The sequence below is a fragment of the Polypterus senegalus genome, chromosome 1 (assembly GCF_016835505.1).
Source record: "Polypterus senegalus isolate Bchr_013 chromosome 1, ASM1683550v1, whole genome shotgun sequence".
In the NCBI taxonomy this organism is placed as follows: domain Eukaryota; kingdom Metazoa; phylum Chordata; class Cladistia; order Polypteriformes; family Polypteridae; genus Polypterus; species Polypterus senegalus.
The window spans coordinates 39,516,846-39,543,783 of record NC_053154.1 but is presented as its reverse complement, the minus strand read 5'-3'; the positions used below and the strand labels follow the sequence as shown (position 1 = coordinate 39,543,783).

At 38.1% G+C, this 26,938-nt stretch overlaps 1 protein-coding gene across 2 annotated transcripts in view; it reads left to right on the top strand.

Annotated features, from left to right (window-relative positions):
• Positions 1 to 26,938, top strand: part of LOC120525145 (myosin-7) — a 46,060-nt gene that overhangs the window by 5,752 nt on the left and 13,370 nt on the right. For both annotated transcript variants that reach the window (XM_039747209.1, XM_039747219.1), the window contains exons 7-35: positions 807 to 912; positions 996 to 1,088; positions 1,317 to 1,380; positions 1,599 to 1,697; positions 4,222 to 4,325; positions 4,404 to 4,542; positions 4,686 to 4,804; positions 12,877 to 13,026; positions 13,210 to 13,380; positions 13,573 to 13,882; positions 15,519 to 15,598; positions 16,510 to 16,715; positions 16,807 to 16,930; positions 17,019 to 17,155; positions 17,239 to 17,494; positions 17,579 to 17,821; positions 17,897 to 18,073; positions 18,396 to 18,541; positions 20,283 to 20,373; positions 20,471 to 20,860; positions 20,940 to 21,066; positions 23,267 to 23,385; positions 23,467 to 23,663; positions 23,917 to 24,100; positions 24,195 to 24,360; positions 24,464 to 24,588; positions 24,891 to 25,199; positions 26,308 to 26,511; positions 26,624 to 26,920. In XM_039747209.1, the coding sequence (XP_039603143.1) occupies positions 807 to 912; positions 996 to 1,088; positions 1,317 to 1,380; positions 1,599 to 1,697; positions 4,222 to 4,325; positions 4,404 to 4,542; positions 4,686 to 4,804; positions 12,877 to 13,026; positions 13,210 to 13,380; positions 13,573 to 13,882; positions 15,519 to 15,598; positions 16,510 to 16,715; positions 16,807 to 16,930; positions 17,019 to 17,155; positions 17,239 to 17,494; positions 17,579 to 17,821; positions 17,897 to 18,073; positions 18,396 to 18,541; positions 20,283 to 20,373; positions 20,471 to 20,860; positions 20,940 to 21,066; positions 23,267 to 23,385; positions 23,467 to 23,663; positions 23,917 to 24,100; positions 24,195 to 24,360; positions 24,464 to 24,588; positions 24,891 to 25,199; positions 26,308 to 26,511; positions 26,624 to 26,920 (4,933 nt within the window). The remainder of the gene's footprint in view (positions 1 to 806; positions 913 to 995; positions 1,089 to 1,316; positions 1,381 to 1,598; positions 1,698 to 4,221; positions 4,326 to 4,403; positions 4,543 to 4,685; positions 4,805 to 12,876; positions 13,027 to 13,209; positions 13,381 to 13,572; positions 13,883 to 15,518; positions 15,599 to 16,509; positions 16,716 to 16,806; positions 16,931 to 17,018; positions 17,156 to 17,238; positions 17,495 to 17,578; positions 17,822 to 17,896; positions 18,074 to 18,395; positions 18,542 to 20,282; positions 20,374 to 20,470; positions 20,861 to 20,939; positions 21,067 to 23,266; positions 23,386 to 23,466; positions 23,664 to 23,916; positions 24,101 to 24,194; positions 24,361 to 24,463; positions 24,589 to 24,890; positions 25,200 to 26,307; positions 26,512 to 26,623; positions 26,921 to 26,938) is intronic.

Below are 26,938 nucleotides of genomic sequence, written 5' to 3'. Positions count from 1 at the left end.
ATACTGCTTCATATGTATATATGTGGTACCAGTAAACATTAGAAACAGACCTACCTGCCTTTATTTTCTTTCTAAACACATTTGGCTTGAATACATGTAAGTGGTCTGAAATGAGCCTGGTGAAAGCAGTGCATTTGCAGTCCAAATCCCAAAAAAACCACTTGGGTCAAAGACTTTTGTTGATGAGCAAAACTACATTTTGCATTAAATAGGAAAAGCAATTTGGAGTGAGAGCACCATTCTTATAAAACAAAGCCCATTGCATTTGCTTTACAATAATAATATGCAAATTAAAAAAAAAAAAGTTAAAGTGGTGCAGTGAATTATATAGCCTATTCACAGTGCTTAAACACAAGTTTAATTCTCTCTCAGCAAAGATAACATTCCACCTACCATTTAACTTATCTTTGAATCTTAATCACAGCCATTTTCATTACACAGTACATTATGTAACCAGAAAATCAAAAACTCAACATGTTTGTTATAGCCCTTTCATGTCACTTAATTAAAAAATTTAGTGAACCATGAAAGACAGCACATTGTGTAAAATGTATAGTACATATGAATGGTCAACTTGATAAGAAACAAACTATTCTAGCATTCAAGAAAAGCAAAGTGAAATGAATACTACTTGTCAATTTAGATTTCTAAAATAGGAAACATTTTCCTCTTAAAGGATCAAGATATATGAAATGAAGGCTCTTTGTACTAAACTTCCATATGATGGCATCATGCCCCTATTGCTATGTGGTGAATCCTTTTATGGAATAGTTCATTTACCAAAGAATTTGTTATTCAATTTACAGTGGAGAATCTGGTGCTGGAAAGACTGTGAATACCAAAAGAGTTATTCAGTACTTTGCCAGCATTGCTGCAACAGGAGGAAAGAAAGACACCGCAGTCTCCTCCAAGGTGATTCTTGGGCCAAAAAATCTGTTGCTCTCAGGGTTGCAGTACAGTATATGGTAATAATGTTCATTTCTATTACAACGCAGGGAACTCTGGAAGATCAAATCATCCAGGCGAATCCGGCTCTAGAAGCATTTGGCAATGCCAAAACCGTCCGGAATGATAACTCTTCCCGTTTTGTGAGTGTCCATGTTTTCCTACAGCATGCAAATTACTATAAATTGTTGGCAAAGGCCAATCTCTCAAAAAAATATTGTATATAGAGAAATATGACATTTTGGCTAATGATTAAAAATACATTAGAATTTCAGTGGGTAGGAGCTGCTCACCCCACTACACACCACAGCATGTTTGTTCTCTTTTCAAGTAGGGACTTAATAAATTATGACAGTTTTCTTGTTCTTTAGGGCAAATTTATTAGAATCCACTTTGGTGCTACGGGTAAGCTGGCTTCAGCGGACATAGAGACATGTAAGTTAAGCTATCCTCAGTCAAAGTTTATATTTTGTATTTTGCCGTGGAACATTTAATAAAACCAGCATAAATATGGAATTCTTTAAAATTGAAACTACTTATTTAAGAATTTGTACTACTTTTTAAAACTATATTACAAAAAAAATTATCAATGGTCATTAATGCAACAGAAGAAACATTCAGCATTCTTTCTGTTCTTACTTCTATTCTCCTAGACCTCCTAGAGAAGTCTCGTGTGGTGTTCCAGCTCAAGTCTGAAAGGGACTATCACATTTTCTACCAGATCCTGTCCAACAAGAAGCCAGAGCTACTAGGTTTGCCTTTGTTCTTAATTATGGGGGACACAAAAAAGATGTTTTAGGTCAACTGTTTTTGTTTAGCAGTTTTCAAAATCAGTTCTTAAAGGATAAATGTAGTGTTTTTCAAGTCAAAGTTACTTCTTTGCAATCTTGGCATATTTTAATTTGCCCCTTGTAATTGTTTTCCAAAAATACAGCATTTTAATTATAGAAAAAAACTAGCCTGCTCTCTTGAATTTTTTCTTTTTTTTTAGCTTCTAAAACTGTTTTATGTGGAAAATTAACATACACTCTACCATAAGTATGTAGAAATAAATGCCAAACTCATCCTTTAAGTTTCATTCTTGCATGTTTCTCCATTGGAGGCTGGTTCACGCCATTGATTAAATAGTTTGTTCCAGTGGTCGGCCAGCAGTCTCAGAGGCATTATCAATAGTGTACGTTTTACTTTTTTCAAAAATTAATTCAGTTAATTTCAGTTTGCTTATGGTACATTTCTCACTGGCATTACCAGAGCACTGCACACTTTAGCAAATCAAATGCAAAATAACATTTGATAAAAGAAATTTGATATGTGCATGCAAATAAAGATATACAGTACATACATATAAGTTGATAAAAAAAAAATCATACGCAGAAGCAAATAAAAATAAACATCTGGGGTCAGTGGTCAGTAGGTAAAGGTATGTCAAAGCCTAGCTGATCTAAATTAACTGGTTCTTCACTCTCACTTTAGATAAGCTCTATACTGTACTGTGAAGCAGAATAATGTACAGGATTTGGGTAGAGTATGAGAAAGGTCTTATATTGAGTCTGCCAGCAGTAATGACACAAACTCTCCAAGGTCAGAAGGAATAACTTCATCACAGTAGCCAAAATGGACCACTGCAGAACACTGAGAAGATACAATTAAATGACAAGTTTACTTATGTCACATACTAGCTTCCTAAAAAAACTCAGTGGAGCCAAAACAGGAGAATCACAACCCTTAGACAGTGTCTGAAAGCCAATTTGAAAATGTACTGCAAAATATTTTATATGCTCCCCTAAAATCATGAATTACACTTGCTTGTGAATAACTCACTCCATGACTTGCTCATTACTTTGACACTCCTAGAATTCCACAGAAGGTGTTGGAGGGAGTGGCTGGGAATTGCTTTGCCTGGTCTATCCAGCTCAGCCTGCTGTAGCTGTGACATCATCAGGGAAAGTTAAGGTGTTGGTTAGGTTGTGCTAATGGGTTTGCACAAGTGATAGTGTTAAACACCATATGAAGGTGAATGTTTGAAATCATACTATATTCATTAAAGAGTGCAGTAGTTAGCTGCTGACTCACAACTTCTGCACAGTGCTGTGTTCAAATCTCTGCATTTCCTGTCTTGTTTGTGTAAGTTCTTCTTTTGAGCTTTCTGAAAACCCTAAATTAGCTTGATATTAATGAGTGTGTTTGTCCTGTGATAGACTGGTATTTTGTCCAGGGTTAGCTTCTAGCTTGCATTTGACAATGCTGTGATAAACTCTGGTGTTTCATTACCATTATGTGGAAAAAGCAGATTTAGGAAATTGCTGAATTATTGTTTGAATGATGTGTGTAACTCCATCTACGGCACAGTTCAGCATACTGAGTAACCAGAACTTTCACAAGCAGTTGTTGAAATCCAGTGAAGAGTGTCCCCTAATTGGCCGCTTCTAGTTGCATAGGTCTAACATCTGATTATAGAGCAGGATCCTCACTTCTTAGCTTATGGTGATTGATATACAAGCTCGTACATGAGCTTTTAAATGTGCTATAACCTCGTCCTTCTTAACACTGTGCATACTTCATTTTGAAAAGAGCAGGCTGCTTCAATGCAAGTTATTCATCTTGTACAGCATAAGCTGAGAGCTGTCAAATGATGTAGGCACAGAGGTTGCTCAAGCATAAGAAGTCATAAAAAGGAGACAGATTGGCTTATCACTTCATTAGTGCTCATTAAGTGAAATATCAAATGTTTAACACTTCACCCTATACCCTTCAAATGGCCAGGCTACAAGGATTACAAGAGTCCTATAAAATAAGTCAGTCTGTCATTGCTGAAATGACTGACTGTTCCCTTTAATGTGAAATGAAAATAAACTGCACTTATTTTCAGATTTACCATTTTTCTTAAAACTACATTCAGTATATTGGCAAAATATCTGATCTGACAAAATACACACTTTTTAATTAATTAGCAAGAAACACTGTGTAACCTTGCCTCCCACATTCATGTACATGTGAAACATTGCACTTCCCTTAGACATACTGAATTATTTCTTTCCTTTAAATGGGAATTGTACTAAAAGTATAATCACTGTAAAGACCGTCTACATGTGTAGATTGATAGACTACCACTGCCAGTGACCAGGTAAACAAAATAATGTGTTTAGGAAAAGGACTTTTGATGAAACTTACTTTTACATTTTAAGTGCAATGTATTTTTCTGTAAACAACTAGATTTGTCACTCACACCTTTCCTTCCCAGGTCACACTACTCATATAATATTCTCTATTTTCTAGACATGCTGTTGGTTACAAACAATCCCTATGACTATGCATTCATCTCTCAAGGAGAAACAACAGTGGCCTCCATTGATGATGCTGATGAACTGATGGCTACAGATGTAAGAGCTTATTGCAGACAGAAGGATAAAGCCTGTAGCATACAACTGCATGTCCTCTGACTTCTCTTCCTCTTTCAGAGTGCATTTGATGTACTGGGCTTTACTCAAGAGGAGAAGAACTCTGTGTACAAGCTAACTGGAGCTATCATGCACTTTGGGAATATGAAGTTCAAGCAGAAGCAGAGAGAGGAGCAGGCTGAGCCTGATGGCACAGAGGGTCAGTCACTTTTGTTGAAACCTCTTTCCATATTCTTTTGTGCTATTTTCTGTTACTTTAATTTGTTTACCTTTTGCTACCACTTTTCAATAACAAATACAATAATAGTTTTTGCTAATTCAAATTTGTATTCCCTAATATAGAAGCAGATAAGGCTGCCTACCTTATGTGTCTGAATTCTGCTGACCTTCTTAAGGGCCTTTGCCATCCCAGAGTCAAAGTAGGGAATGAGTGGGTCACAAAGGGGCAGAATGTACAACAGGTGAGACACTCTTCCTACCTCCAAAAGTTTACTAACCTGTATAACACAAACTAGTATGTTATACTGTAACTAAACTAGGCTCATGGCTTTACAATACCTCCACAAACTAGATACGAGCAGTCTAAACATCCATCCATCCATCCATTTTCCAACCCGCTGAATCCGAACACAGGGTCACGGGGATCTGCTGGAGCCAATTCCAGCCAACACAGGGCACAAGGCAGGAACCAATCCTGGGCAGTGTGCCAACCCACCGCAGAGCAGTCTAAACAGCTAAATAAAATCTGTTATAAACCTGTAGCCTATTTGGCTAGCTTTAGTATTAACTTAGAGGGCAGTACTATGACTGCAGAAACTTACACATCAGATTCTATTACTACATAATTTGTTTGGTTAAATGACTGTTGCATTAGTTTACTCAGTTGTTAATCATCTGGTATTCAGTACAACTAACCATAATGTTTAAAAAGGGGAAAGGATATGGATGATTTAAAATGAAATGGTACACAAGTTTTGTCATAACAGTCTTCTCCTGCTATCAAATCTCCAAAAGCTTAGAGACATGGGTGCTAGAATGCATGGTTGAAACTAACAAAAACACAACAGTGAGATTTTAAGATTAAAAGGTTGCCAAATATGAAGTTATCCATCCATTTTCCAACCCGTTGAATCCGGAACACAGGGTCATGGGGGTCTGCTGAAGCCAATCCCAGCCAACACAGGGCGCAAGGCAGGAACCAATCCCGGGCAGGGCGTCAACCCACGGCAGGACACACACACCCACACACCAAGCACACACTAGGGACAATTTAGAATCGTCAATCCATCTAACCTGCATGTCTTTGGACTGTGGGAGGAAACCAGAGTACCCGGAGGAAACCCAGGGAGAACATGCAAACTCCACGCAGGGAGGACCCGGGAAGCGAACCTGCTGCGAGGCAGCAGCGCTACCACTGCGCCACTGTGCCGCCCCTAATATGTAGTTAGTATCCTGGAAATTACTTACATTTTTAGTGGTGTCAGTATCTGCCTACCAAATTTACACAGAAGTGTCTGGACCTTTGATGTGGTCATTGATGCTATGATTAACTGACTAATGTGAGGGGGCACACTTGTTTCAGAAATTGTTGACTCTGTAAAATTTACAGTCACTCCCAGTTCATGACAGATGAGCCTCTCTGTTTTAAAAGTCAGATACAACAACATCAACATTAATTTATATAGCACATTTTCATACAAATCATGTAGCTCAAAGTGCTTTACATGATGAAGAGGGAAAAAAAAGACAAAATAAAAATTAAAATAAGAGAACACTAATTAACATAGAATAAAAGCAAGGTCCGAAGACCAGAGAGGACAGATAAAACAAAAAAAAACTCCAGACGGCTAGAGAAAAAATAAAATCTGCAGGGGTTCCAGGCCACGAGACCTCCCAGCCCCCTCTGGGCATTCTACCTAACATAAATGACCTCAGTCAGTCCTCATTGTATTTAGGGTTCTCATGGAAGGACTTGATGATGATGGTCATGTGGACTTCTGGTCTTTAATCCATCAATGTAGGGACATCACATTGCTTTGATTAGGTGGTGGAGGCGCAGATCGCCACCACAGAAAACCGGAAAAAGAACAGAAGAGAGAGTAGGGGTTAGTACGGATTGCAGAGCCACCATGAATAATAATGATAATTAATTGAATATACAGAGCATCAGGAATTAACTAAGATGAAGCTATGAGAAAGCCATGTTAAAGTAATGTGTTTTCAGCAGTGTTTTAAAGTGTTCCATTGCATTAGCCTGGTGAATTCCTTTTGGCAAGCTATTCCAGATTTTAGGTGCATTAAAATCAATTCTGCATGACACAGGTAACCAATGTAGTGACATCAAAACTGGAGAAATGTGCTCAGATTTTCTTTTCCTAGTTAAGATTCTAGCAGCTGCATTCCTCACTAGTTGCAATCAATTTATGTCTTTTTTGGGTAGTCCTGAGAGGAGTGCGTTACAGTAATCTAGTCGACTGAAAACAGCGTGAACTAATTTCGTAGCATTTTTCAGTGATATAAGAGGTCTAACTTTTGCTATATTTCTTAAGTGAAAAAATGCTGTTCTAGTGTCTGATTAATATGTGATATAAAATTCAGGTCACAGTCAATGGATACCCCTAATTTCTTTACCTCCTTCTTGACTTTTAATCCTAATGCATCAAGTTTAGTTCTAATAACCTTATTATATCCATTATTGCCAATCCCTAAAATTTCAGTTTTCTCTTTATTTAGTTTGAGAAAATTACTACTCATTCATTCAGAAACACAAGTGAGACATTGTGTCAGTGAATCAAGAGAGTCGGGGTCATCAGGTGCTATTGATAAGTACAGTTGCGTGTCATCAGCATAGCTGTGGTAGCTCACGTTATGCCCAGAGATAATCTGACCTAATGGAAGCATGTAAATCGAAAAGAGCATCGGACCCAAGATAGAGCCTTGCGGAACACCATATAAAATATCATGTGTCATAGAAGTGTAATTACCACAACTAACAAAGAATTTTCTGCCTGCCAGATGGGATTCAAACCAATTTAAGACACTGCCAGAGAGGCCCACCCACTGATTAAGGCAATTTCTAATATCAAATGCGGCACTCAGATCTAAGAGGATGAGAACAGATAAACGGCCTCTGTTTGCATTTACCCGCAAGTCATTTACTACTTTAACGAGTGCAGTTTCTGTACTGTGATTTGTTCTGAAACTTATCAATAGCAGCATGTTTATTGAGGTGGTCATTAAGCTACATGATGACTGTCTTCTCTACAAGTTTACTTAAGAAAGGCAAGTTAGAGATAGGTCTAAAATTTTCAAAAGCAGAGGAGTCAAGATTATTTTTCTTCAGCAGGGGTTTAACTACAGCAGTGTTAAGACAGCCTGGGAAGACCCCCTGTATCTATTGACAGGTTTACTATGTCAAGAATACTATCAATTAGCATGCCCGATACTTCTTTGAAAAAACTTGTTCATATTGGGTCAAGGATGCAGGTGGTGGGTCTCAGCTGAGAAATAATTTTATATAAATCAGGTAAATCTATCCTGGTGAAAGAATTGAATTTGCCTATAATGGAGTACTGGGGCTTATGAGGATCAGTGTTGGGAGGGATGTACTATATTATTTCTAATATCAATTAATTTTGTTTGATTAAAAAATACAGCAATAGCCTCACAAGTTTCACTAGAAGTATTTTGTAGGCATTCCATAGAGTGGCCAGGGTTTAGCAGAAAATCAATCGAATAAGACTCTGGGATTACTAGCATTGTTATTTATAATTCTAGAGAAATAGCAGCGTCTCTCAAGACGGACTATGTTGTTGTACATACTGTAGATACACCTATTTCAGTGTATAATATGTAGCATGGTGAACGCCGAAATTCACTTTGTTACAAGGACTTTCAAAAGGAATGAACATTGGTACCAATTGGTCTACCTGATTTGGAAAGAAACAAAGACCTCCCTTTGTCACACAACATATACGGCCTATCCCAACAGCGAATCAACATCAGTTAAACTTCATTATTTGAATGAGTTGGACTGGACTAAAATTATAGAGGTCCTCGGGTAATAATTACTTAGAGCTTGAAGTGCAAAAAAAAAACCTGCCATTACTCCATGTTGTGCGTGATGAACTCTGGGGGTGGTAATGATTTCCTCAGTGGTCCAAAGTTGTGGTTATATGCACAATTTATAAGAAAATGCTTCCCCAATGAAGGAGCAAAACGGATATATTATTGTTATAAATAAGGAATGCTAATGTGGTCTGAACTAATGGTACACACCTGTATGAATACATTAGCTACCAGTATTCATAAAGCAATGGTAGTAACAACTCATAAAGCAAATGCCAGTATGGAGTACCTGTGCAAAGTGGCCCATTTCAACTGCTGACTTTATCTCACCTGCTTGTGTAAAACTAATCCCATCTGAATAGGGCTTATGTCAAATTCATATGGGGAAAAAGTAACAAGGAAACCCTAATAAATCATTGCTTTCTGTAGCTCTTATGTAATAAATATAGAAAGTAACGTGCACTTGACAAGTAAGGAGACACACAGTTGAGTGTATTTTTAAGACAAGGGCAATTTGTTATTTAGTGCCAGGGCCAGAATTTCCGACTTGACTTGGAATTAAAACCCAGAATTTATTTCATACCACATGGTGCTATGAAATGGACACTTGCTGTGGTGTTTAATATCAGAACTCTGCATTGTGTATTAATCTTTCTTTAATGTGACTATGAGATCATAAGACTATAATTAAAAATAACTTTCATATGGGAGGAAAGATTGTAGAAAGGATGTGCTGCAAATCAATAGAATGGTACTCTTGACAGCTGGCACATTTAAAGCTGATGTGATACACTTCCAGGAAATAGGTATCATGATGTTTACTGTAATGTAAGGTGAGCTTACATTCAAATACCATAGATATAAAAGTCAAACAAAATGTTGTTGTAAGACAAGAAAAGCATTTGCTATATGAGCAGACAAACTAGAAATGTTCACCATACTGTTTGTGTACTAGCTTTGTCATTTTTTTTTTTAGTTTAAACACTTTACTGTTAAAGAAAACCAATTCATTGGTTGTTTTTTCAAATCTGCTTTTGGCCGACTGGAAGGTCACAAGACTCTGGGTGTTTTAAATGGGTCACCTTATAAATCAGTTCATCCATGTTTTGGATTTGTCTTTTCCACTGTGGGTTACACGGACACTCACAGATACTGGATCAATTTAGATTCAGCAATTAATTTGTCACACATATATTTTGGAAGTGTGAGAAATGGAGATAATTCTGTTATCTCTGCTACCATTGTAAGGTGTAAGGAGGCTAGAAATTTAAGACTTGAGATCCAACCCAATTACTTCAATAGGAATGGAATCATGTGCATGTTCCTCTCATTAGAGCTACACAGTCAGTAGACAGTATTCACTGAAAGCCAGAATTCAACATCTCTTAAAAACCTGAATACTTGGACTATAGTAATAGTTTGGTGTATGCACATAAACAATCAGTTGCCCACTCTGCAACTCAGTGTTGAATTGAAGCAGATTACTCATTCACTAGTACAAGTTCCAACTGTATGAGGGTGCATGGGGGAACTCCTGAGCAGAAGAGTGATTGTTCATAATTGAGAAGTCTGGTTTGATAGTTCTGTGAAGGCAATCCATCTATATTTAGCTAGGACTTGTCAATCCTCTGCCTGAGCTCTGGCTTTTGCCCACTGAATAAGTTACATACCATATTAAAGTGTTAATTTCCATTGCCAATATTTAGTATGATGCTGAATGGTTAGACTGCCCCAGAAGTGTTCTTCCATAAGAAATACTTTACCTTACCAGGAAAAGTGGACAGAAAGTGAAGTAGAGGCACCTAAAGACATTCATTCTAAGATGATTAACAAAATTGAAATGTACATTTTAGATACTACACATTGCACACTATAATGTGCTATAATACAATTAAAATCTTTCAAATGATATAAGCATTAATACCACTTGAGCTAATTAATACCATTCATTTAAGTCTTGACTAGCTCATCCAATACATTTTGGGGATGGTTTTTATTTCACAGAGGCACACAAATTACTGTATAAACAATACTGAACAATAAAACAGTTAAAGATATTGCCTCTAAAGTTGTTCTACATTATCACTACACAGATAGTATATAATGCATGTCTGATTCAATGTTTTTCTTTTTTATTTGGGCTTTACCATTTTTTGGACATTATTCACTGGAGGATATTGCCTTGGGAACACTGATATTTTTTTTTTCGATTATGTCAAGGTAAAAACCCGATAAAAAAAAAAGGACACCTGGTTTCATGTATTGACAGAAAGAGAGAGATTTCATAAAAATGTTTCATAAAAAAATTAATAGTAACACACTTTATTCATTAGCGCAGGTATTTTCAGATTACTTTTTGTTAACTTATACATGTTAGCTTCATATTTGCGGGCGATTTACATTTACTTAGTTTGAGGATACTTTTATCCAAAGTGAATCCCAGGCGCACCCACAAGACGCCATCTACCCAGTTGAGCAGCTCTGAAGAGGTCATTCAAGGCTTGCAAGTGAGCCTGTCCTCGCACTCCCAACTCCCGGAGTAGCCATGATGTTGAGGTGGCAATAAACACTCTGGAGCCTACCTCATCTGGTTAGACCTTAGCTTTCCAGCTGCGTTGTTGCACATCAGTTGCGAGATCGGCATACGTTTTTATATCATTTTTGTATATATTCAATTCTGAAGCCAAAAGCAAATGTATTTAAAATTCTTAAGCATAATACACGCAGTCCCCGGGTTACATACGAGATAAGGACTGTAGGTTTGTACTTAAGTTGAATTTGTATGTAATTTGGAACAGGTACATAAATTTAATAAATGCTATTGTTGACCGACTGTAACCAAGTGCTCTGCCAATGAATGATGGAGTTTCACCTCTCTGACCTTTTTATTATTTCTACTTTATTTTCAATGGTGATGGTTTTTTTCTTCTTGCATCAGATTTGTGTTTCAGAGACATTTTTGAAGGGTGAAACAAAAGATTAAGATGAGCTCTTCTGCACAGAACTGTACATGCTATCACAACAGGAAGGCACCAGTCGTCAACACGTCTGATGTACTGACAAGAGACAACTTCCTGCTATGTACGTGACAGTACAAGCAGGCTTGCTATTGAGAATGAATAGGGGCATTGATGGGTGGTTCATCACCAGCCCACCTCATAGTCACCTCCACTACAGTATGCTGCCTGCAGCGTCCACCCACTGAGAACGAACATGGTGAGGCCAAAGGCGGGTAGTGAATCGCCCCCATTCAATTGGCAACCATCCAATGCACACTACAATGCTACCCCCCGCCACCCCATTCACCCTTAATGGCCTCCGTTCAGCCACAGCCGGGTCACCGCTTGCAGTATTACCAGCCGCCCACTGACAACGAACGGGGCAGCGCTGTGTGGTGGGCGAGTAGTGAAACTGCTTGCTGCCGGGAGCCGCCCGAGGGACACCACACTGCGTGAGCAGCGAAATCGCCCCCTCCAGCCTCCGTCCAGCCACAGCTTGCAGCATTACCAGCCGCCCACTGAGAACGAACGGGGCAGTCATGTGTGGTGGGTGGGCAGTGAAATTGCCCGAGGGACACTACACTGCGCGGGCAGCAAAATCGCTCCCCCTCCAGTCTCTGTCCAGCGACCGCTTGCAGCGTCCAGATGCCGAAGATGACAGAGTGGCAGTTACTGAGGTGCATGCGTCGTAGCTGCAGCCCCGTTCCTATGTCGTAGGTCGGATGTCCTTAACCTGGGGACTACCTGTATTAATTGGCAGCTGCATTCAATTTTTTATTTTTTGGTTGACGTCTTTATCCAAGGCGACTTTCAACATTTATGATTGCAACTGGTTACATTTCTTTTGATTTTCCAATTGGAACACAGGCAGGTCAAGTGACTTGCTCGTAGTCACACAGTGTCAGTAGCAGGATTTGAAACCACAACCTCATGGTCTGAAGTACAAAGCTTTAACCATTTCAAAGGGGCAAGTAAAATTGCCTGTACTATTTTTTTCCTTTCAGGGGTTTTCCTAAATTAACTCCATATTGAGGGTGTTACAGACAAGAACAGTCCTGTTAGTGATGTACAAAACCACAGTCATTTTGAAAAGGAAAGGTTGACATGGGAATGTTCCAATGTGCCAGTTATCTTTCCCACTAGACATCTTAAGTTTCATGACACTAAACTGCTATAACCCTTGCTACGTAGTCTGATATGCAAAGTTCAAGGTTTCTCAGTATAATACATGCTCCTTGCTCCTTTTCATATATTGTATCAAAAACACCAGGCAACTATGTGCAGGAATACTGATATTAACTGAGCATCTCAGTTTTGGAGGCTAAGAAGGCAGATGTGCTGTCAGAATATAAAAATTTAGGATAGGGAAAGCCATTTACTGTGTAATGTACAGTACATGTACTGATCTCCTAATGGCAATAAGGTTACTAAAAAACAAATATACATTTCTAATCTTGCTTGCTTAGGTAAACTATTCTGTTGGTGCCCTGGCCAAGGCAGTATATGAAAAGATGTTCAGCTGGATGGTGGTGAGAATCAACCAGTCCTTGGAAACAAAGCAGCCACGGCAATATTTCATTGGAGTGCTGGACATTGCTGGCTTTGAGATCTTTGATGTGAGTCTGAGTTATGTTTTCATTAATGTTATAACTATTAACTATAGTACAGCTAACCAGTAAAATGTGTACTTATTTTATGCAGTAGTGATGATAAACTACAACTGAAAGCATCTTTAATGAAAGCCAAAAACAAAACCATTATAATGCAGAGGATTTACATTATGATAATTTATATTACAGTTCAACAGTTTTGAACAGCTCTGCATCAATTTCACCAATGAAAAATTGCAACAGTTCTTCAATCATCACATGTTTGTGCTGGAGCAAGAGGAGTACAAGAAAGAGGGAATTGAGTGGGAATTCATTGACTTTGGAATGGACCTGCAGGCCTGCATTGACCTCATTGAGAAGGTGAGAGTAGTCATACAGAGTATAACATACAGTAGAATTGTGAACTGATTTCAAAAGTATCACACAATTACTGTATTTTAATAATTTTATATAGTAGCCTAATAGTTTACTAATAGCATCACATTTTTAATGAACTGAAGATGTTGAGTAAAGTTTAGAAAAAATAAATAATTGTTATTTTTTTCATGCTAGCCTATGGGAATTATGTCCATCCTTGAAGAGGAGTGCATGTTCCCGAAGGCTACAGACATGACATTTAAAGCCAAACTGTATGACAACCATCTGGGCAAGTCCAACAACTTTCAAAAGCCAAGGGTGATTAAGGGGAAGGCGGAGGCTCACTTTGCACTGGTGCACTATGCTGGTACAGTAGATTACAACATCATGAACTGGCTGGTGAAGAATAAGGACCCACTGAATGAAACAGTCGTTGGGCTCTACCAGAAGTCTTCACTTAAACTTCTAAGCACTCTCTTTATCAATTATGCTGGGGCAGATTCAGGTAAGAGTACTCATTAACTGACCTAAACACGTAATAATTAATTGGTTAAAAAATGTTAACTACAATAAATAGTTTAAACCCTCACTAAGAAAGTGGACTAGAAAATAAATGGATAGATAAATAGTTGTAATATTTTACAGCATGCAGTTAAGAAATATTAGGACATCTTAAACTGATCTTTATTCTATACTGTGTCTTTGATAATACAAACTATAACCAAAAACATTAAAGAAAGACAATCAAGAACAATAAAACAGTTAAAGATATTTCCTCTAAAGTGGCTCTATGTGAGCGAGTGTGGGCATGTGCCCAGCAATTTGCTGGAACTTCAGCTTGAGTTATCCCTTCTTTTATCCAGTAACAGATAGATAGATATAGATAGATAGATGTGAAAGGCACTATATAATAGATAGATAGATAGATAGATAGATAGATAGATAGATAGATAGATAGATAGATAGATAGATAGATAGATAGATAGATAGATAGATAGATAGAATACTTTATTAATCCCAAGGGGAAATTCACATAATCCAGAAGCAGTATACTGATACAAAAAACAATATTAAATTAAAGAGTAATAAAAATGCATGTAAAAGCAGACAATAACTTTGAGTAATGTTAGCCTTTACACCCCTGGGTGGAAGTGAAGAGTCGCATAGTGTGGGGGAGGAACGATCTCCTCAGTCTGTCAGTGGAGCAAGACAGTGACCAAAGTCTGTCACTGAAGCTCCTCCTCTGCCTGGAGATGACACTGTTCAGTGGATGCAGTGGATTCGTCATGATTGACAGGAGTTTGCTTAATGCCCGTCGCTCTGCTACAGATGTTAAACTGTCCAACTTTACTCCTACAATAGAGCCTGCCTTCCAGTTTGTCCAGGCGTGAGGCGTCCCTCTTCTTTATGCTGCCTCCCCACCACACCACCGCATAGAAGAGGGCGCTTGCCACAACCGTCTGGTAGAACATCTGCAGCATCTTATTACAGATGTTGAAGGATGCCAACCTTCTAAGAAAGTATAGTCGGCTCTGACCTTTCTTATACAGAGCATCAGTATTGGCAGTCCAGTCCAATTTGTCATCCAGCTGCACTCCCAGGTATTATAGGTCTGCACACAGTCTTGTCTGATGATCACAGGGTCCATGAGGGGCCTGGGCCTCCTACAATCAACCACCAGCTCCTTGGTTTCGCTGGTGTTCAGTTGTAGGTGGTTTGAGTCGCACCATTTAACAAAGTCTTTGATTAAAAAATATAAGTTGGTAGACGGAAATTGCAATGGACAATAATAAAAATCTAGACTGAAACAATTTGAGAACAGTATTAAAGACACCCCGCAGTACTCTAGGACCCTATTCAGGGTTGATTCCTGCTTTGCCTCCAGTGCTTCAGGGATGAGATCTTGCTTCCTATGACCTTTAATGTGGATGAATGGACAATGTGAAAAGAATTTGTTTTTGTGTAATTGCATTCATTATACTTTAATATGAACACAATAGGGGTTAGGATATTCATTGTGAAATGCAAAATAAAAGTCATACTTAGAAGAACTTCGAAGATATTAAGTTCAAAAAAGTGGTATTCCTAAGCTAGGAAATAATTAAAAGACTTGTTTGTTGAATATGTTACTTTGTCAACAGCTGGTCAAGAGGGTGGAGGAAAATCCAAAGGGACTAAAAAGAAGGGTTCTTCATTCCAAACGGTATCAGCACTACATAGGGTAAGTATGGAAAAGATTAAAATATCTTTGATAGTTGAACAATAAGAACTGCCTTGAATATCATGTTAGCTAAGCTGTTTATACTGAAAATTAAAAGATGCAGCAATGCACTTCTATGGCACTTAGCCTCTAGCTTCCCACAGAAGCTCTCCCTGTATTAAAGGTGGAATTAAACCCTGGTCCTCAACCTCACAATTGACAGGATGCAAGCCACCTATCTTGTGGAGATAAAAGAGGTCATGTATAGTCCAGTCAATTAACATCTTTGTTATCTGCTAGTGCAGACCATCATCACTTCAACATAACAGACTTAGATGTTAAGTTAGTTTCCTCGACAAGGTGCATATAGTATAACTCTGACATTGTAGCTGACATGGAGTTTGCCCTTAGCACTGGTTATGACTCATCTCTTACTTTGGATTCACTTCCTACGGTTCACTGAGATAAAGATGATTGTCTGTATTATAGGTTGAATTTTTATTGTTACCTTTGGGAGGAATTTCTTAACAGCGCTGTAATGGGCTTGTGCATTATTAAAGCAGGTTTTATGTAATATTTGCAAATCTGAGTAATTTACATAATCTCTAAGATTTTGGATCACCTATTTCATTTGATAAAATTCACCACAATAACTTAAAAGACTTTGGACTATCTATATACAGTATTTAGCAAACAAATACAAACAGTTTTCATCTTAGAAATATTTTCTATATCTTATATATTCAGTGTTTACAAGCTGGAAATATATTTTCCAGTTAAACTACCTGTTTACGTGCTTTTCACGTCTGTGAACACCTGGACTGTCCCATTTTATACTTGACTTATGACTATTTCCCAGTCCTTTTAAAATAGATAAAACACATCATTCTGGAAATTCTGCATTTTTTTCATGAAAATATTCTATGTCCCAGGAAAATCTGAACAAACTAATGACAAATTTGAGATCTACACATCCTCACTTTGTGCGCTGCATCATTCCAAATGAAACAAAGACACCAGGGAAGATGGATAACCCTCTGGTGATGCACCAACTACGTTGTAATGGTGTCCTGGAAGGCATCAGAATCTGTAGGAAGGGATTCCCTAACAGGATTCTGTATGGGGATTTCAAACAAAGGTTACAATTTTTAAATTAAATATTTTAATTTCATGTGATACTTTATGTAGCAAGAGGCATTTACCCATAACCCAATTAAACCTCTTTACAGATATCGTATCCTGAACCCAGCTGCTATCCCAGAGGGTCAGTTCATAGACAGCAAGAAGGGAGCAGAGAAACTCTTGGGATCCTTAGATATTGACCATAACCAATATAAGTTTGGACACACCAAGGTACACCTTTGATTATCAAATGGAAAGAAAAGGGAGCACTACATCTTTGAAAGAGTATTCAAAATGGGTCTGTTTGTGTTGGTGCCAGGTGTTTTTTAAAGCTGGCCTTTTGGGTCAGCTGGAGGAAATGAGGGATGACCGCTTGTCTCGCATCATCACTCGAATCCAGGCCCAATCCCGTGGTGTTCTCTCTAGACTGGAGTACAAAAAGATGGTGGAGAGGAGGTAAGAGGGATGAAATTTGTTATTATGCTTTGCTTTATTTGAATTCAGTGTTTCTGTTTTCATGCTGGTATTGTTTCTCCCAGAGATGCTTTGCTGGTCATTCAATGGAATGTACGTGCATTTATGGGTGTGAAGAATTGGCCTTGGATGAAACTCTATTTCAAAATAAAGCCACTTCTGAGGTCAGCAGAGACCGAAAAGGAAATGGCAACCATGAAGGAAGAATTCCTGAAGCTGAAAGAGGCCTATGCAAAATCTGAGGCTCGCAGGAAAGAATTAGAGGAAAAAATGGTGTCGCTGCTCCAGGAAAAGAATGATTTGCAGCTTCAAGTTCAAGCTGTAAGTGTGTGAAAAATCTGCAGTTATACCTTAACATCTGCTTTCTGCATTTATGCCTGTTTAATATGCTATCTTTATATATAGGAGCAAGATAATCTTGCAGATGCAGAAGAACGCTGTGACCAACTGATCAAGAACAAAATTCAGCTGGAAGCAAAAGCCAAAGAACTAAATGAACGCCTTGAGGATGAAGAAGAAATGAATGCTGAGCTAACAGCCAAGAAGAGAAAACTGGAAGATGAGTGCTCTGAGCTGAAAAAAGACATTGATGATTTAGAACTCACCCTGGCAAAAGTGGAAAAGGAGAAGCATGCCACTGAGAACAAAGTAGGTGTCTAGTAAAGAGGAAACTTTGATATGAGTAAAGCACTACAGAGTCCTTATGACAATGTAATTTTATAGGTGAAGAACCTGACTGAGGAAATGGCTGGTCTTGATGAGATCATTGCCAAACTGACCAAAGAGAAGAAAGCTTTGCAAGAAGCTCATCAGCAAACCCTAGATGACTTGCAGAGTGAAGAGGACAAAGTGAATTCTCTGACTAAAGCCAAGGCCAAGTTGGAGCAACAAGTTGATGATGTAAGAAATACTAAATACTTTATGTAACCTATACCTATAAAATTCAAGGGAGGATCGTTTTGAATGTAGTAAATGATAAAGTTCTCTTACAAATAATTTGCAGTTGTTTCCATCTCTTATTGACTCAATAAACACAAGCTCAGAATTTCTAGCTAAGTCTTTCAGTTCTTGTATGTGAATTTGAACATTTTTTACATTATGGTATCCATTCTTCGTTTCTTTCTCCTTCTTTGTCTTTTATAATTAGCAGGCTGGTTAAATTAATTAAGACGAAAAGCGGATTTTTAGCAATCATAACTGTCATTTTCTTCTTTTGCTGTAGCTTGAAGGCTCTCTTGAACAAGAAAAAAAGGTGCGCATGGACCTTGAAAGAATTAAGAGGAAACTAGAAGGGGACTTGAAGCTCTGTCAGGAAAGCCTAATGGACCTAGAAAATGATAAGCAACAACTAGAGGAAAGGCTGAAAAAGTAAATTGCTCTTATTAATTTAGATACAGTGTATCTTTTTTTCCAGTGCCTTTGTCTTATTTGACTTTACTGTTTGGATAAGAAAGCCTTATACTTTGTATATGAAGGCACTTATTTGATTTCAGTTTTCATTCCTTAGTCCCGGTGATAGGCCAAATTGCAAAGACTAGGACACACAATTCTGGCAAAAGGCTAAAGGTGTATCTGTGAAATATCTAGGTGTTCCACATCCATCTGAGAGGTATATTGCCTCTATTTCCAGTGGGCTGTGCCTAGTATAGCATCTGTGAAATGCACTCAGGTGCATTCTCTGTACATGTTCAAACCACCTTCACTGTCTCCTTCTGACCAAGAGACAAAGTAATTCCGTATTGCTAAACTTTACACTTTATCCTTCTGTCTATGAAAATCACAAACAGGAGACAAACATGTGATGGAGTAATTTGTTCATTTGAAACAATCTTGTCTTAACACCAAGTATACAAACAAAAATCTCAACAAATACAGAGACCAAATTGCATACTCTTGAGTAATCTATCACACAAACCCAAGGAACAAAGTGTATATAGATAGGTATTTAAAATGGCTGGATGTCTCAATGATCTTTAAAAGTATTTTCACAAACAGATCACTCCTCTTATTTTAGTAATTTTTGATAAATTTACATTTGTTAACCATACCAAAGTCACAACCAGAAATTTTGATAAACCAATTCTTTGTTTACAATTAACATTGAACACTGTTTAAATGAATGTGATTTATAAAATGATCACTATGATGTGACGGGCCATTTGGCACATGTGTTACATGCTTAGCAACCACAGAAAATCACAACAACCAGACACACAAAATGGCAGCAACCATGAAAATCTAAAACACATAATGGCAGAACCGATAAAAAAGCATTAAAGTCTTATTTTGAAATGATCTAAATAATAATAAAAATAATAAACTATAAAACATAAATTAGACATTTTTGCACATTCCAGATGTGTAGGAAGCAATCATGCAGGGTTTTTTGTCCACTGCAGTCAATTCTGCTGGGTTTGACTATTTTTTTGTCTTTATTTTTGCACATGCAATGGACCTTGTTAACAGTTTATTGTATTATTGAATGTTAGCTACTAATAATACAACATATTACTTATAAGTAATTCTTTGTAATGTCACAGACATGTTATAAACAACAGTTAAATTACTAATCTAAATGTTATTTATCATTTTTTTTCACATCTTTTTAAATTGACATTGCAAAACAAAATGACTAAATACAAAAAACTAAACAAATGAAAGCTGAAGAGGTTATATAAAAGTTTTAGTCACTGCAGGTGAAATAAACAAGTGTTTTCAGTTATTAGTCGGCAAGCATTCATTTTTATTTCCTTCACATATAAACCTTTCATAGCAAATCTTCTTGTGCAAGCATAAGTAAACTCTGCCTTTAAGACCTCCAGTACAAAAAGCAGATATCAAAAATCCTACCCATTCCTATTCACATTTTAGCTTTTAGTGATATAGTGTGAAATCAAGAATAATACTTTTGAAAATATTTTCTTGGCTTAACATGTTGTATTGTTAAGAATGATTGCAATAGCATTTTCTTATGACAAAATGTATGTTATGCCCATTATTGCTGGAATACAATGCATTTTTCAATGCATAGATTGTGAACACAAGAAAACAATGTTAAACTAGTACGTTAGTAACAAAAGTGAAAATATGCATTTTTGCACAATTTCAGGAAGGACTTTGAGATAAACCAGCTTAATGGAAAAATTGAAGATGAGCAAGCACTAGCAGCCCAGCTCCTGAAAAAACTGAAGGAACTTCAGGTGATTTCAGCACTTTAACAGCATGGAAGTCCATTTTTTTATGTTATATATACTTTTCAAGAATAATGCATTGAAAAAATCATGAACTTCATTTTAGGCTCGTATTGAGGAGCTGGAAGAAGAACTTGAGGCTGAGAGAGCTGCTAGAGCTAAAGTGGAGAAGCAGCGGGCAGACTTATCTCGGGAACTGGAGGAGATCAGCGAGAGACTAGAAGAGGCTGGTGGAGCCACCTCTGCCCAAATTGAGATGAACAAAAAGCGGGAGGCTGAGTTTCAGAAAATGAGACGAGACCTTGAGGAGGCAACCCTGCAGCATGAAGCTACAGCTGCCACACTTAGGAAGAAACATGCTGACAGCGTGGCTGAACTGGGTGAGCAGATTGATAATCTGCAAAGAGTCAAGCAGAAGCTTGAAAAGGAGAAGAGTGAGCTGAAGCTGGAGCTGGATGATGTGGTGTCAAACATGGAGCAAGTTGTTAGAGCTAAGGTAATTCACACTTCTTACTAAAACTAACTGGAAATCAGTCTTCACCCCTTTCTCACATTCAAAGCAAATTCCTTTTCAGACAAATCTTGAAAAGATGGGCAGAACAATGGAGGACCAAATGAATGAATATAAGACAAAATATGAGGAAAGTCAACGGACTTTGAATGATTTTGCTACACAGAAAGCTAAACTACAGACTGAAAGTGGTAAGAAAGTTCTTCGTTAAAAACACTAGAATGTCCAAATATAGCTTTAACTGATAATGGAGAAGTAGTAAAAACATTCACCTTGTTTCAACTGTTTATGTAAACATTGCTTACTTCAAGTAGTCCTATGTATGCTAGTCAACATCATAAAAACCTCAAAATCTGACATTTATAAGGTTGTTATAAGGTATTAATAGAGCAGCAGATAGTTCAGCATTGCAGTGGTTTGCACTGCTGTGTCACAGTTTAAGGTTGCCTATCTCCTCATGTATGCTTGGCTTTTTTTCCTTCAGGTATACTGCCTTTGTGTACCCCATGCTTGATTGCATACAGTACACTAAATGAATTACTTGTATAAGTTAGTGCAGATTAGTTCTCTCCAAAAGGACAGGCACAGAAAGAGAAACTTAAACAATGACAGGATCAAAAATGGAGGCAATGAAGATGACTAGTCCAAACATTCCAAAGTCTGGAAATATTTCAAAAGATAATAAAACCAGTCATTCAAACTAACATTTGTAAAACAGAACAGCTTTCCACAGCAGCAGGAACATGGGGATGGCCAGAAATCAAACCACATGCACTTCAGAATAGGTACTCCATCTGAAGCTAAGCAAGTTTGGGCCTGGCCAGTACTTTGACAAGAAACCAACCAGGAAAGCCAGGTTGATGCTAGAAGAGGTGTTAGTGATATCAGCAGGTGGCACTTAACCTGTGATTTCTGTGTGGATTCCAGTACCTTAGTGCAGAGTCAGGGACACTGTGCTGTAAAAAGTGACACCATCCTTCAGATAAAACTTAAAATTGAGGTCCTGAATCTCTGTGTGATTACAACTTGCCTGAAGAAGTGGCCTGAATTGCCTCAAAAGCTTGCATATTGCAATCTTTTTAGTTAGCCAATAAAAGGTGTCATTTATCTTGGCGTGTCTCTCTAATCGCAAGGGGAACTGCACATACTCCAGCAGCAGCATACTGATAAAAAACAATATTAAATTAAAGAGTATAACAGACAATAACTTTGTATAATGTTAATTCTATGTTTGTTACCTACTTTAATTTTTTTTTCTCAGATGTATGAAGAGGCAGACTTAAATGTTTGAAACATTTGAGAAGGGAATGCCTTTAAGGAGTGAAAGTTAATGGCTCTTTTGAAACGTTATTTTGAGTTTGCCTGGTTTTTGAAATCTAGTAACATGTGCCATTCCCTTCTTCTCAAATAATTGAAAATTTTATAAATCAATTAAAAAAATTCATAACCATTAACAAATATAAATGAAAAGCTAAACAGCAGTGCATTTACCTTGCAAAGCATGTGAAAACAAAATGAAGTACAATGAAACTAGTCAGAATTAATTTTTCCCCTTTGTAGCAATAAGCAAAGGCGTATGTACGGGATTATTTTGAAGAAAGGATGTACTTGCAAGGAGTTTTGACTGACGGAATTCTTACACAGTCTATGGTTAAGAATGGGGGCTGCACACAGATGGTTAACACAATCTATCCAGATTACACTTTAACTTCGAGAACTCATTTTACAAAACTCATGAAGCCAAATATGAAGCTGCACTAACCAGTGTTAAAGATACTATAAAAGCAACTAAGAGCATGCATGCACTCCTGACATCTGGAATAGTGTGTCTACTAAGGCATGTCTTGGCATCATTTATCAGTTTTATAAAGGATGATTCCAAGCATAGTAGTCTCTGCCTTAAAACCTTTCCACTAAAATTCAGGCACACTGCACAAAACCTTACTGCAAGGACTGAGCAAACCGTGCAAAGTTTTGTAATCACTTCTAGCAGAATTGTAGAAGTCGTCCCTAACAGTGGCTCCAATGTTGCACTGAATGGAAACATTTTGTGGTCTTTAGATCATTATATTTTTTATTTATTAAACATTGGAAAATAATTGATTAGTTGATTAAGCAGAAAACACATCAAAACTAATTAATAATTAAAATCATTACTTGTAGCGAAATTAAAAGGGCAAAATCTAGTGGATAAGTAAAATTTTAAACAAGCTTAGGCATTACTTCCAATGACACTATATAAATTGGACAATGGCCATCAGGCCTATTTCAGAATTCCACCAGAGCAAACATCATAAACACAAAATACTGCCAGCACTAAAGTCAAAACAAAAAAAATTATATAATTCATGGCAGATTCCATATTTTCTTATGTACATTTTATACTCATAGGGGAATACAGTCGGCAGTTAGAAGAAAAAGATTCTTTAGTCTCTCAGTTGACCAGGGGAAAACTGTCCTACACTCAGCAAATTGAAGATCTCAAGAGACAACTGGAAGAGGAAGTGAAGGCAAGTCAGACAGTAATCGTGTTAAGTGAACCTCTCATCTCTTCAGGATGCTTACAAAAATGTGAATACCGTCTTTTTTAGGCCAAGAATGCTCTAGCCCATGCACTTCAGTCCGCACGTCATGATTCTGACCTCCTCAGAGAGCAGTATGAAGAGGAGCAGGAAGCAAAGGCAGAACTGCAGCGCATTCTGTCCAAAGCCAATTCAGAGGTGGCTCAGTGGAGAACCAAATACGAAACAGATGCCATTCAGAGGACAGAGGAACTGGAAGAGGCAAAGTAAGGAACCAAACACTTTAACTACAGTATGTAAAGAAGCAATTGAAGCTGCAAGTTGTTTCAGGTAGTAACAGAAAGAATTTTTTTTTCTTCTGACAAATAAGCTTTTTGTTTGCATTATATTTGAATTAAAAGATAAGACGAACAAAAAGTTTGTGTGTCTGCAGAATTCACAGCTCCCAAATGGTAAGTGTGCTTTAATCTTTGTTATGCTGTACTACTTTTGACACAGAGCTTTCCTTCTCACACGCAGGAAGAAGCTGGCCCAGAGGCTGCAGGATGCAGAAGAAGCTGTTGAAGCAGCAAATGCCAAGTGTTCTTCCTTGGAAAAGACCAAACACAGACTTCAAAATGAGATTGAAGATCTCATGGTGGACGTGGAAAGATCTAATGCAGCAGCTGCCGCACTTGACAAGAAGCAGAAAAATTTTGATAAGGTGAGTTGTTTTTTTTTTCATTTTATCATGCAAATATTTTTACATTAACTAGATAACAAAAGTAAACAAATAACCTTTTTTTTTTTAATTCCAGGTTTTGTGTGAGTGGAAACAAAAGTTTGAGGAGTGCCAAAGTGAACTGGAGAGCTCCCAAAAGGAAGCCAGGTCACTAAGCACTGAACTCTTCAAACTGAAGAACGCCTATGAAGAGGCTTTAGACCACCTGGAGACCTTGAAAAGGGAAAACAAAAACCTGCAAGGTAGGTTTAAACTTATAACCTTCCTTATTAATAAATTTAATTAGAGTCTGTCTGTCAGTATTTTAACTCTGAAAGAGATAATTTCCTTATTTACTCATCCAAGAGGAGATATCTGACCTAACTGAGCAACTTGGAGAAGGAGGAAAGACCATCCATGAACTGGAAAAAATACGCAAACAACTGGAGCAAGAAAAGGCTGATCTGCAGTCTGCTTTAGAAGAAGCCGAGGTGAGCTACATAGCATTTAACTGCCTGTAACATTGGTTTGGAAGAGATGATTGAGACATCCTGGAAGCTCTCACATAGAAATACCACTATCACTCTCTGGCAGCAGCCCTGTCAAATCAATCACTGATGATCTTTCTTACACTCAGAAACACATCAACACTCAGAGTGCTTCCTGCAGCTTCTCACTATACACTAGGGTCTCCTTTCTCTTTCATGACCTCCCCTCCACCCCACTGCTATCCCTGTCACAAGACATATATTTCTAATACTAATGCTCCACTTCTTAAACATTAACTCTACAGGCTTCTCTGGAACATGAGGAAGGCAAGATCCTCCGAGCCCAGCTTGAATTTAACCAGATTAAGGCGGACTTTGAGCGCAAGCTGGCTGAGAAGGAGGAAGAGATGGACCAGGCAAAGAGGAACCACCAAAGGGTTGTGGACACCCTGCAGACCTCACTGGAATCAGAAACTCGTAGCAGAAATGAGGCTCTAAGGCTAAAGAAGAAGATGGAGGGAGACTTAAATGAGATGGAAGTTCAGCTCAGTCAGGCAAACAGACTTGCTGCTGAAGCACAGAAGCAGCTTAAGATTGTTCATGCTCACCTAAAGGTAAGGCAGGAAGCAGTGTGACACCATATTTTTTGGTCATCATTCACTATTTAGTCACTCAGGTTAGTTTGCTTTGCTTATCAGTTTATTCCTGTGATTTTGTCATTACTCTTGTAGTCCTAAATTCTTTTTTGTGGTTTGATGCCTTTAACTGCATTATAAACTGTTCACAGGGCCGTTTGAAGGAATTTGGGGGCCCCAAGCAAAATGGACATGGAGGCCCCCCGCATGCACGCACGCACGCAAAGGAACCACAGCATAGCCATACAGTTTAAATTCACTCACACTTTATATAAATAAAAAAGGTTTACAGTGCAAATACTGTAGTAGAGCTATTTTATGTGTGTAATTTATCACTTACCACTGTCTTGTTTTTTCTTATCCTCCTCTTCCTTCCTCTTCTTTCTTTTTTGGCTTCCTGAAGCATAATTCCGCTTCATGACTGCCGAGGAAGTTTTGTATTTTGCCGGCAGCAGAGATCGCGTGGTTGGCTGGCTGCTGTCAGCGAGGGGGGTCCCCTTGAGGGGGATCCCGATAACAGTGTCATTGCACTTTACTGCATTCACTATCAATGGGGCGCTCACACAGTTTGTCGCTGCATTTTATTCTTAACCAGTCGTTGTCTTGGGGCCCCAGGCCAGCTCGGGGCCCCAAGCAATTGCTTGGTTTGCCTGCCTTGTCGCGACGGGCCTGACTGTTCATAAACTCATTTTGGTGGTAGCATGAACTCAAACATGTAATTAGTTTTTAAAATTAATAAAAGAAGCAAAAAATGATTGGATGATTTGGATAACATAATTTAATAAGGGCAACCTTAAAAAATTAATAGTACATATACAGGACAGAACACAAGTAATGCAAAATTAACTTATTTTTACATAAATGAAGTACACAAGAGAATTCAAATTCCTGTGAGAGAAGATATAAGTGGTGATAATCCATCTTCCAAGAGATCTTTACCATTATCATTTAGCATCTGTCTAATAAAACAGCTCTTACTGACCATGCATACGTTTGGCTTTTACCTTCCTATTTTGTGGCCAGAGCTGATTATGGTAAAATTTGACTAAATAAACATTTCTCTGTTTTCTAATGCATTTTAAACCAGGATGCACAGATTCAGCTCGATGACTCTTTACGGGTAAATGATGACCTGAAGGAGAATATTGCAATCGTGGAGAGGCGAAATAATCTCCTTCAGGCTGAGCTGGAAGAGCTGAGAGGAGTGGTGGAGCAGACAGAAAGAGCCCGCAAGCTGGCTGAGCAGGAGCTCATAGAGATCAGTGAGAGGGTTCAGCTGCTACATTCACAGGTACAAAAACAGTCAACATTTCTCTTGGAACAGCTGTATATGTGCAGACCAAGCAATCCAATGGTGAAAGAAAAAACATGACTTATCGTATTTCAATCTTTCACTTCCATAGAACACCAGTCTGATCAACCAGAAGAAGAAACTTGAAAATGACACTGCACAGCTTCAAACTGAGGTGGAAGAGGCTGTGCAAGAGTGCAGAAATGCAGAGGAGAAAGCCAAAAAAGCCATCACTGATGCAGCCATGATGGCAGAAGAGCTAAAGAAGGAACAAGACACTAGTGCCCACCTAGAACGGATGAAGAAAAACATGGAGCAGACCATTAAAGATCTACAGCACCGGCTTGATGAGGCTGAGCAAATTGCCATGAAAGGTGGCAAAAAGCAGCTGCAAAAGCTGGAGGCCCGGGTAAGTGTGAAGAAGGGA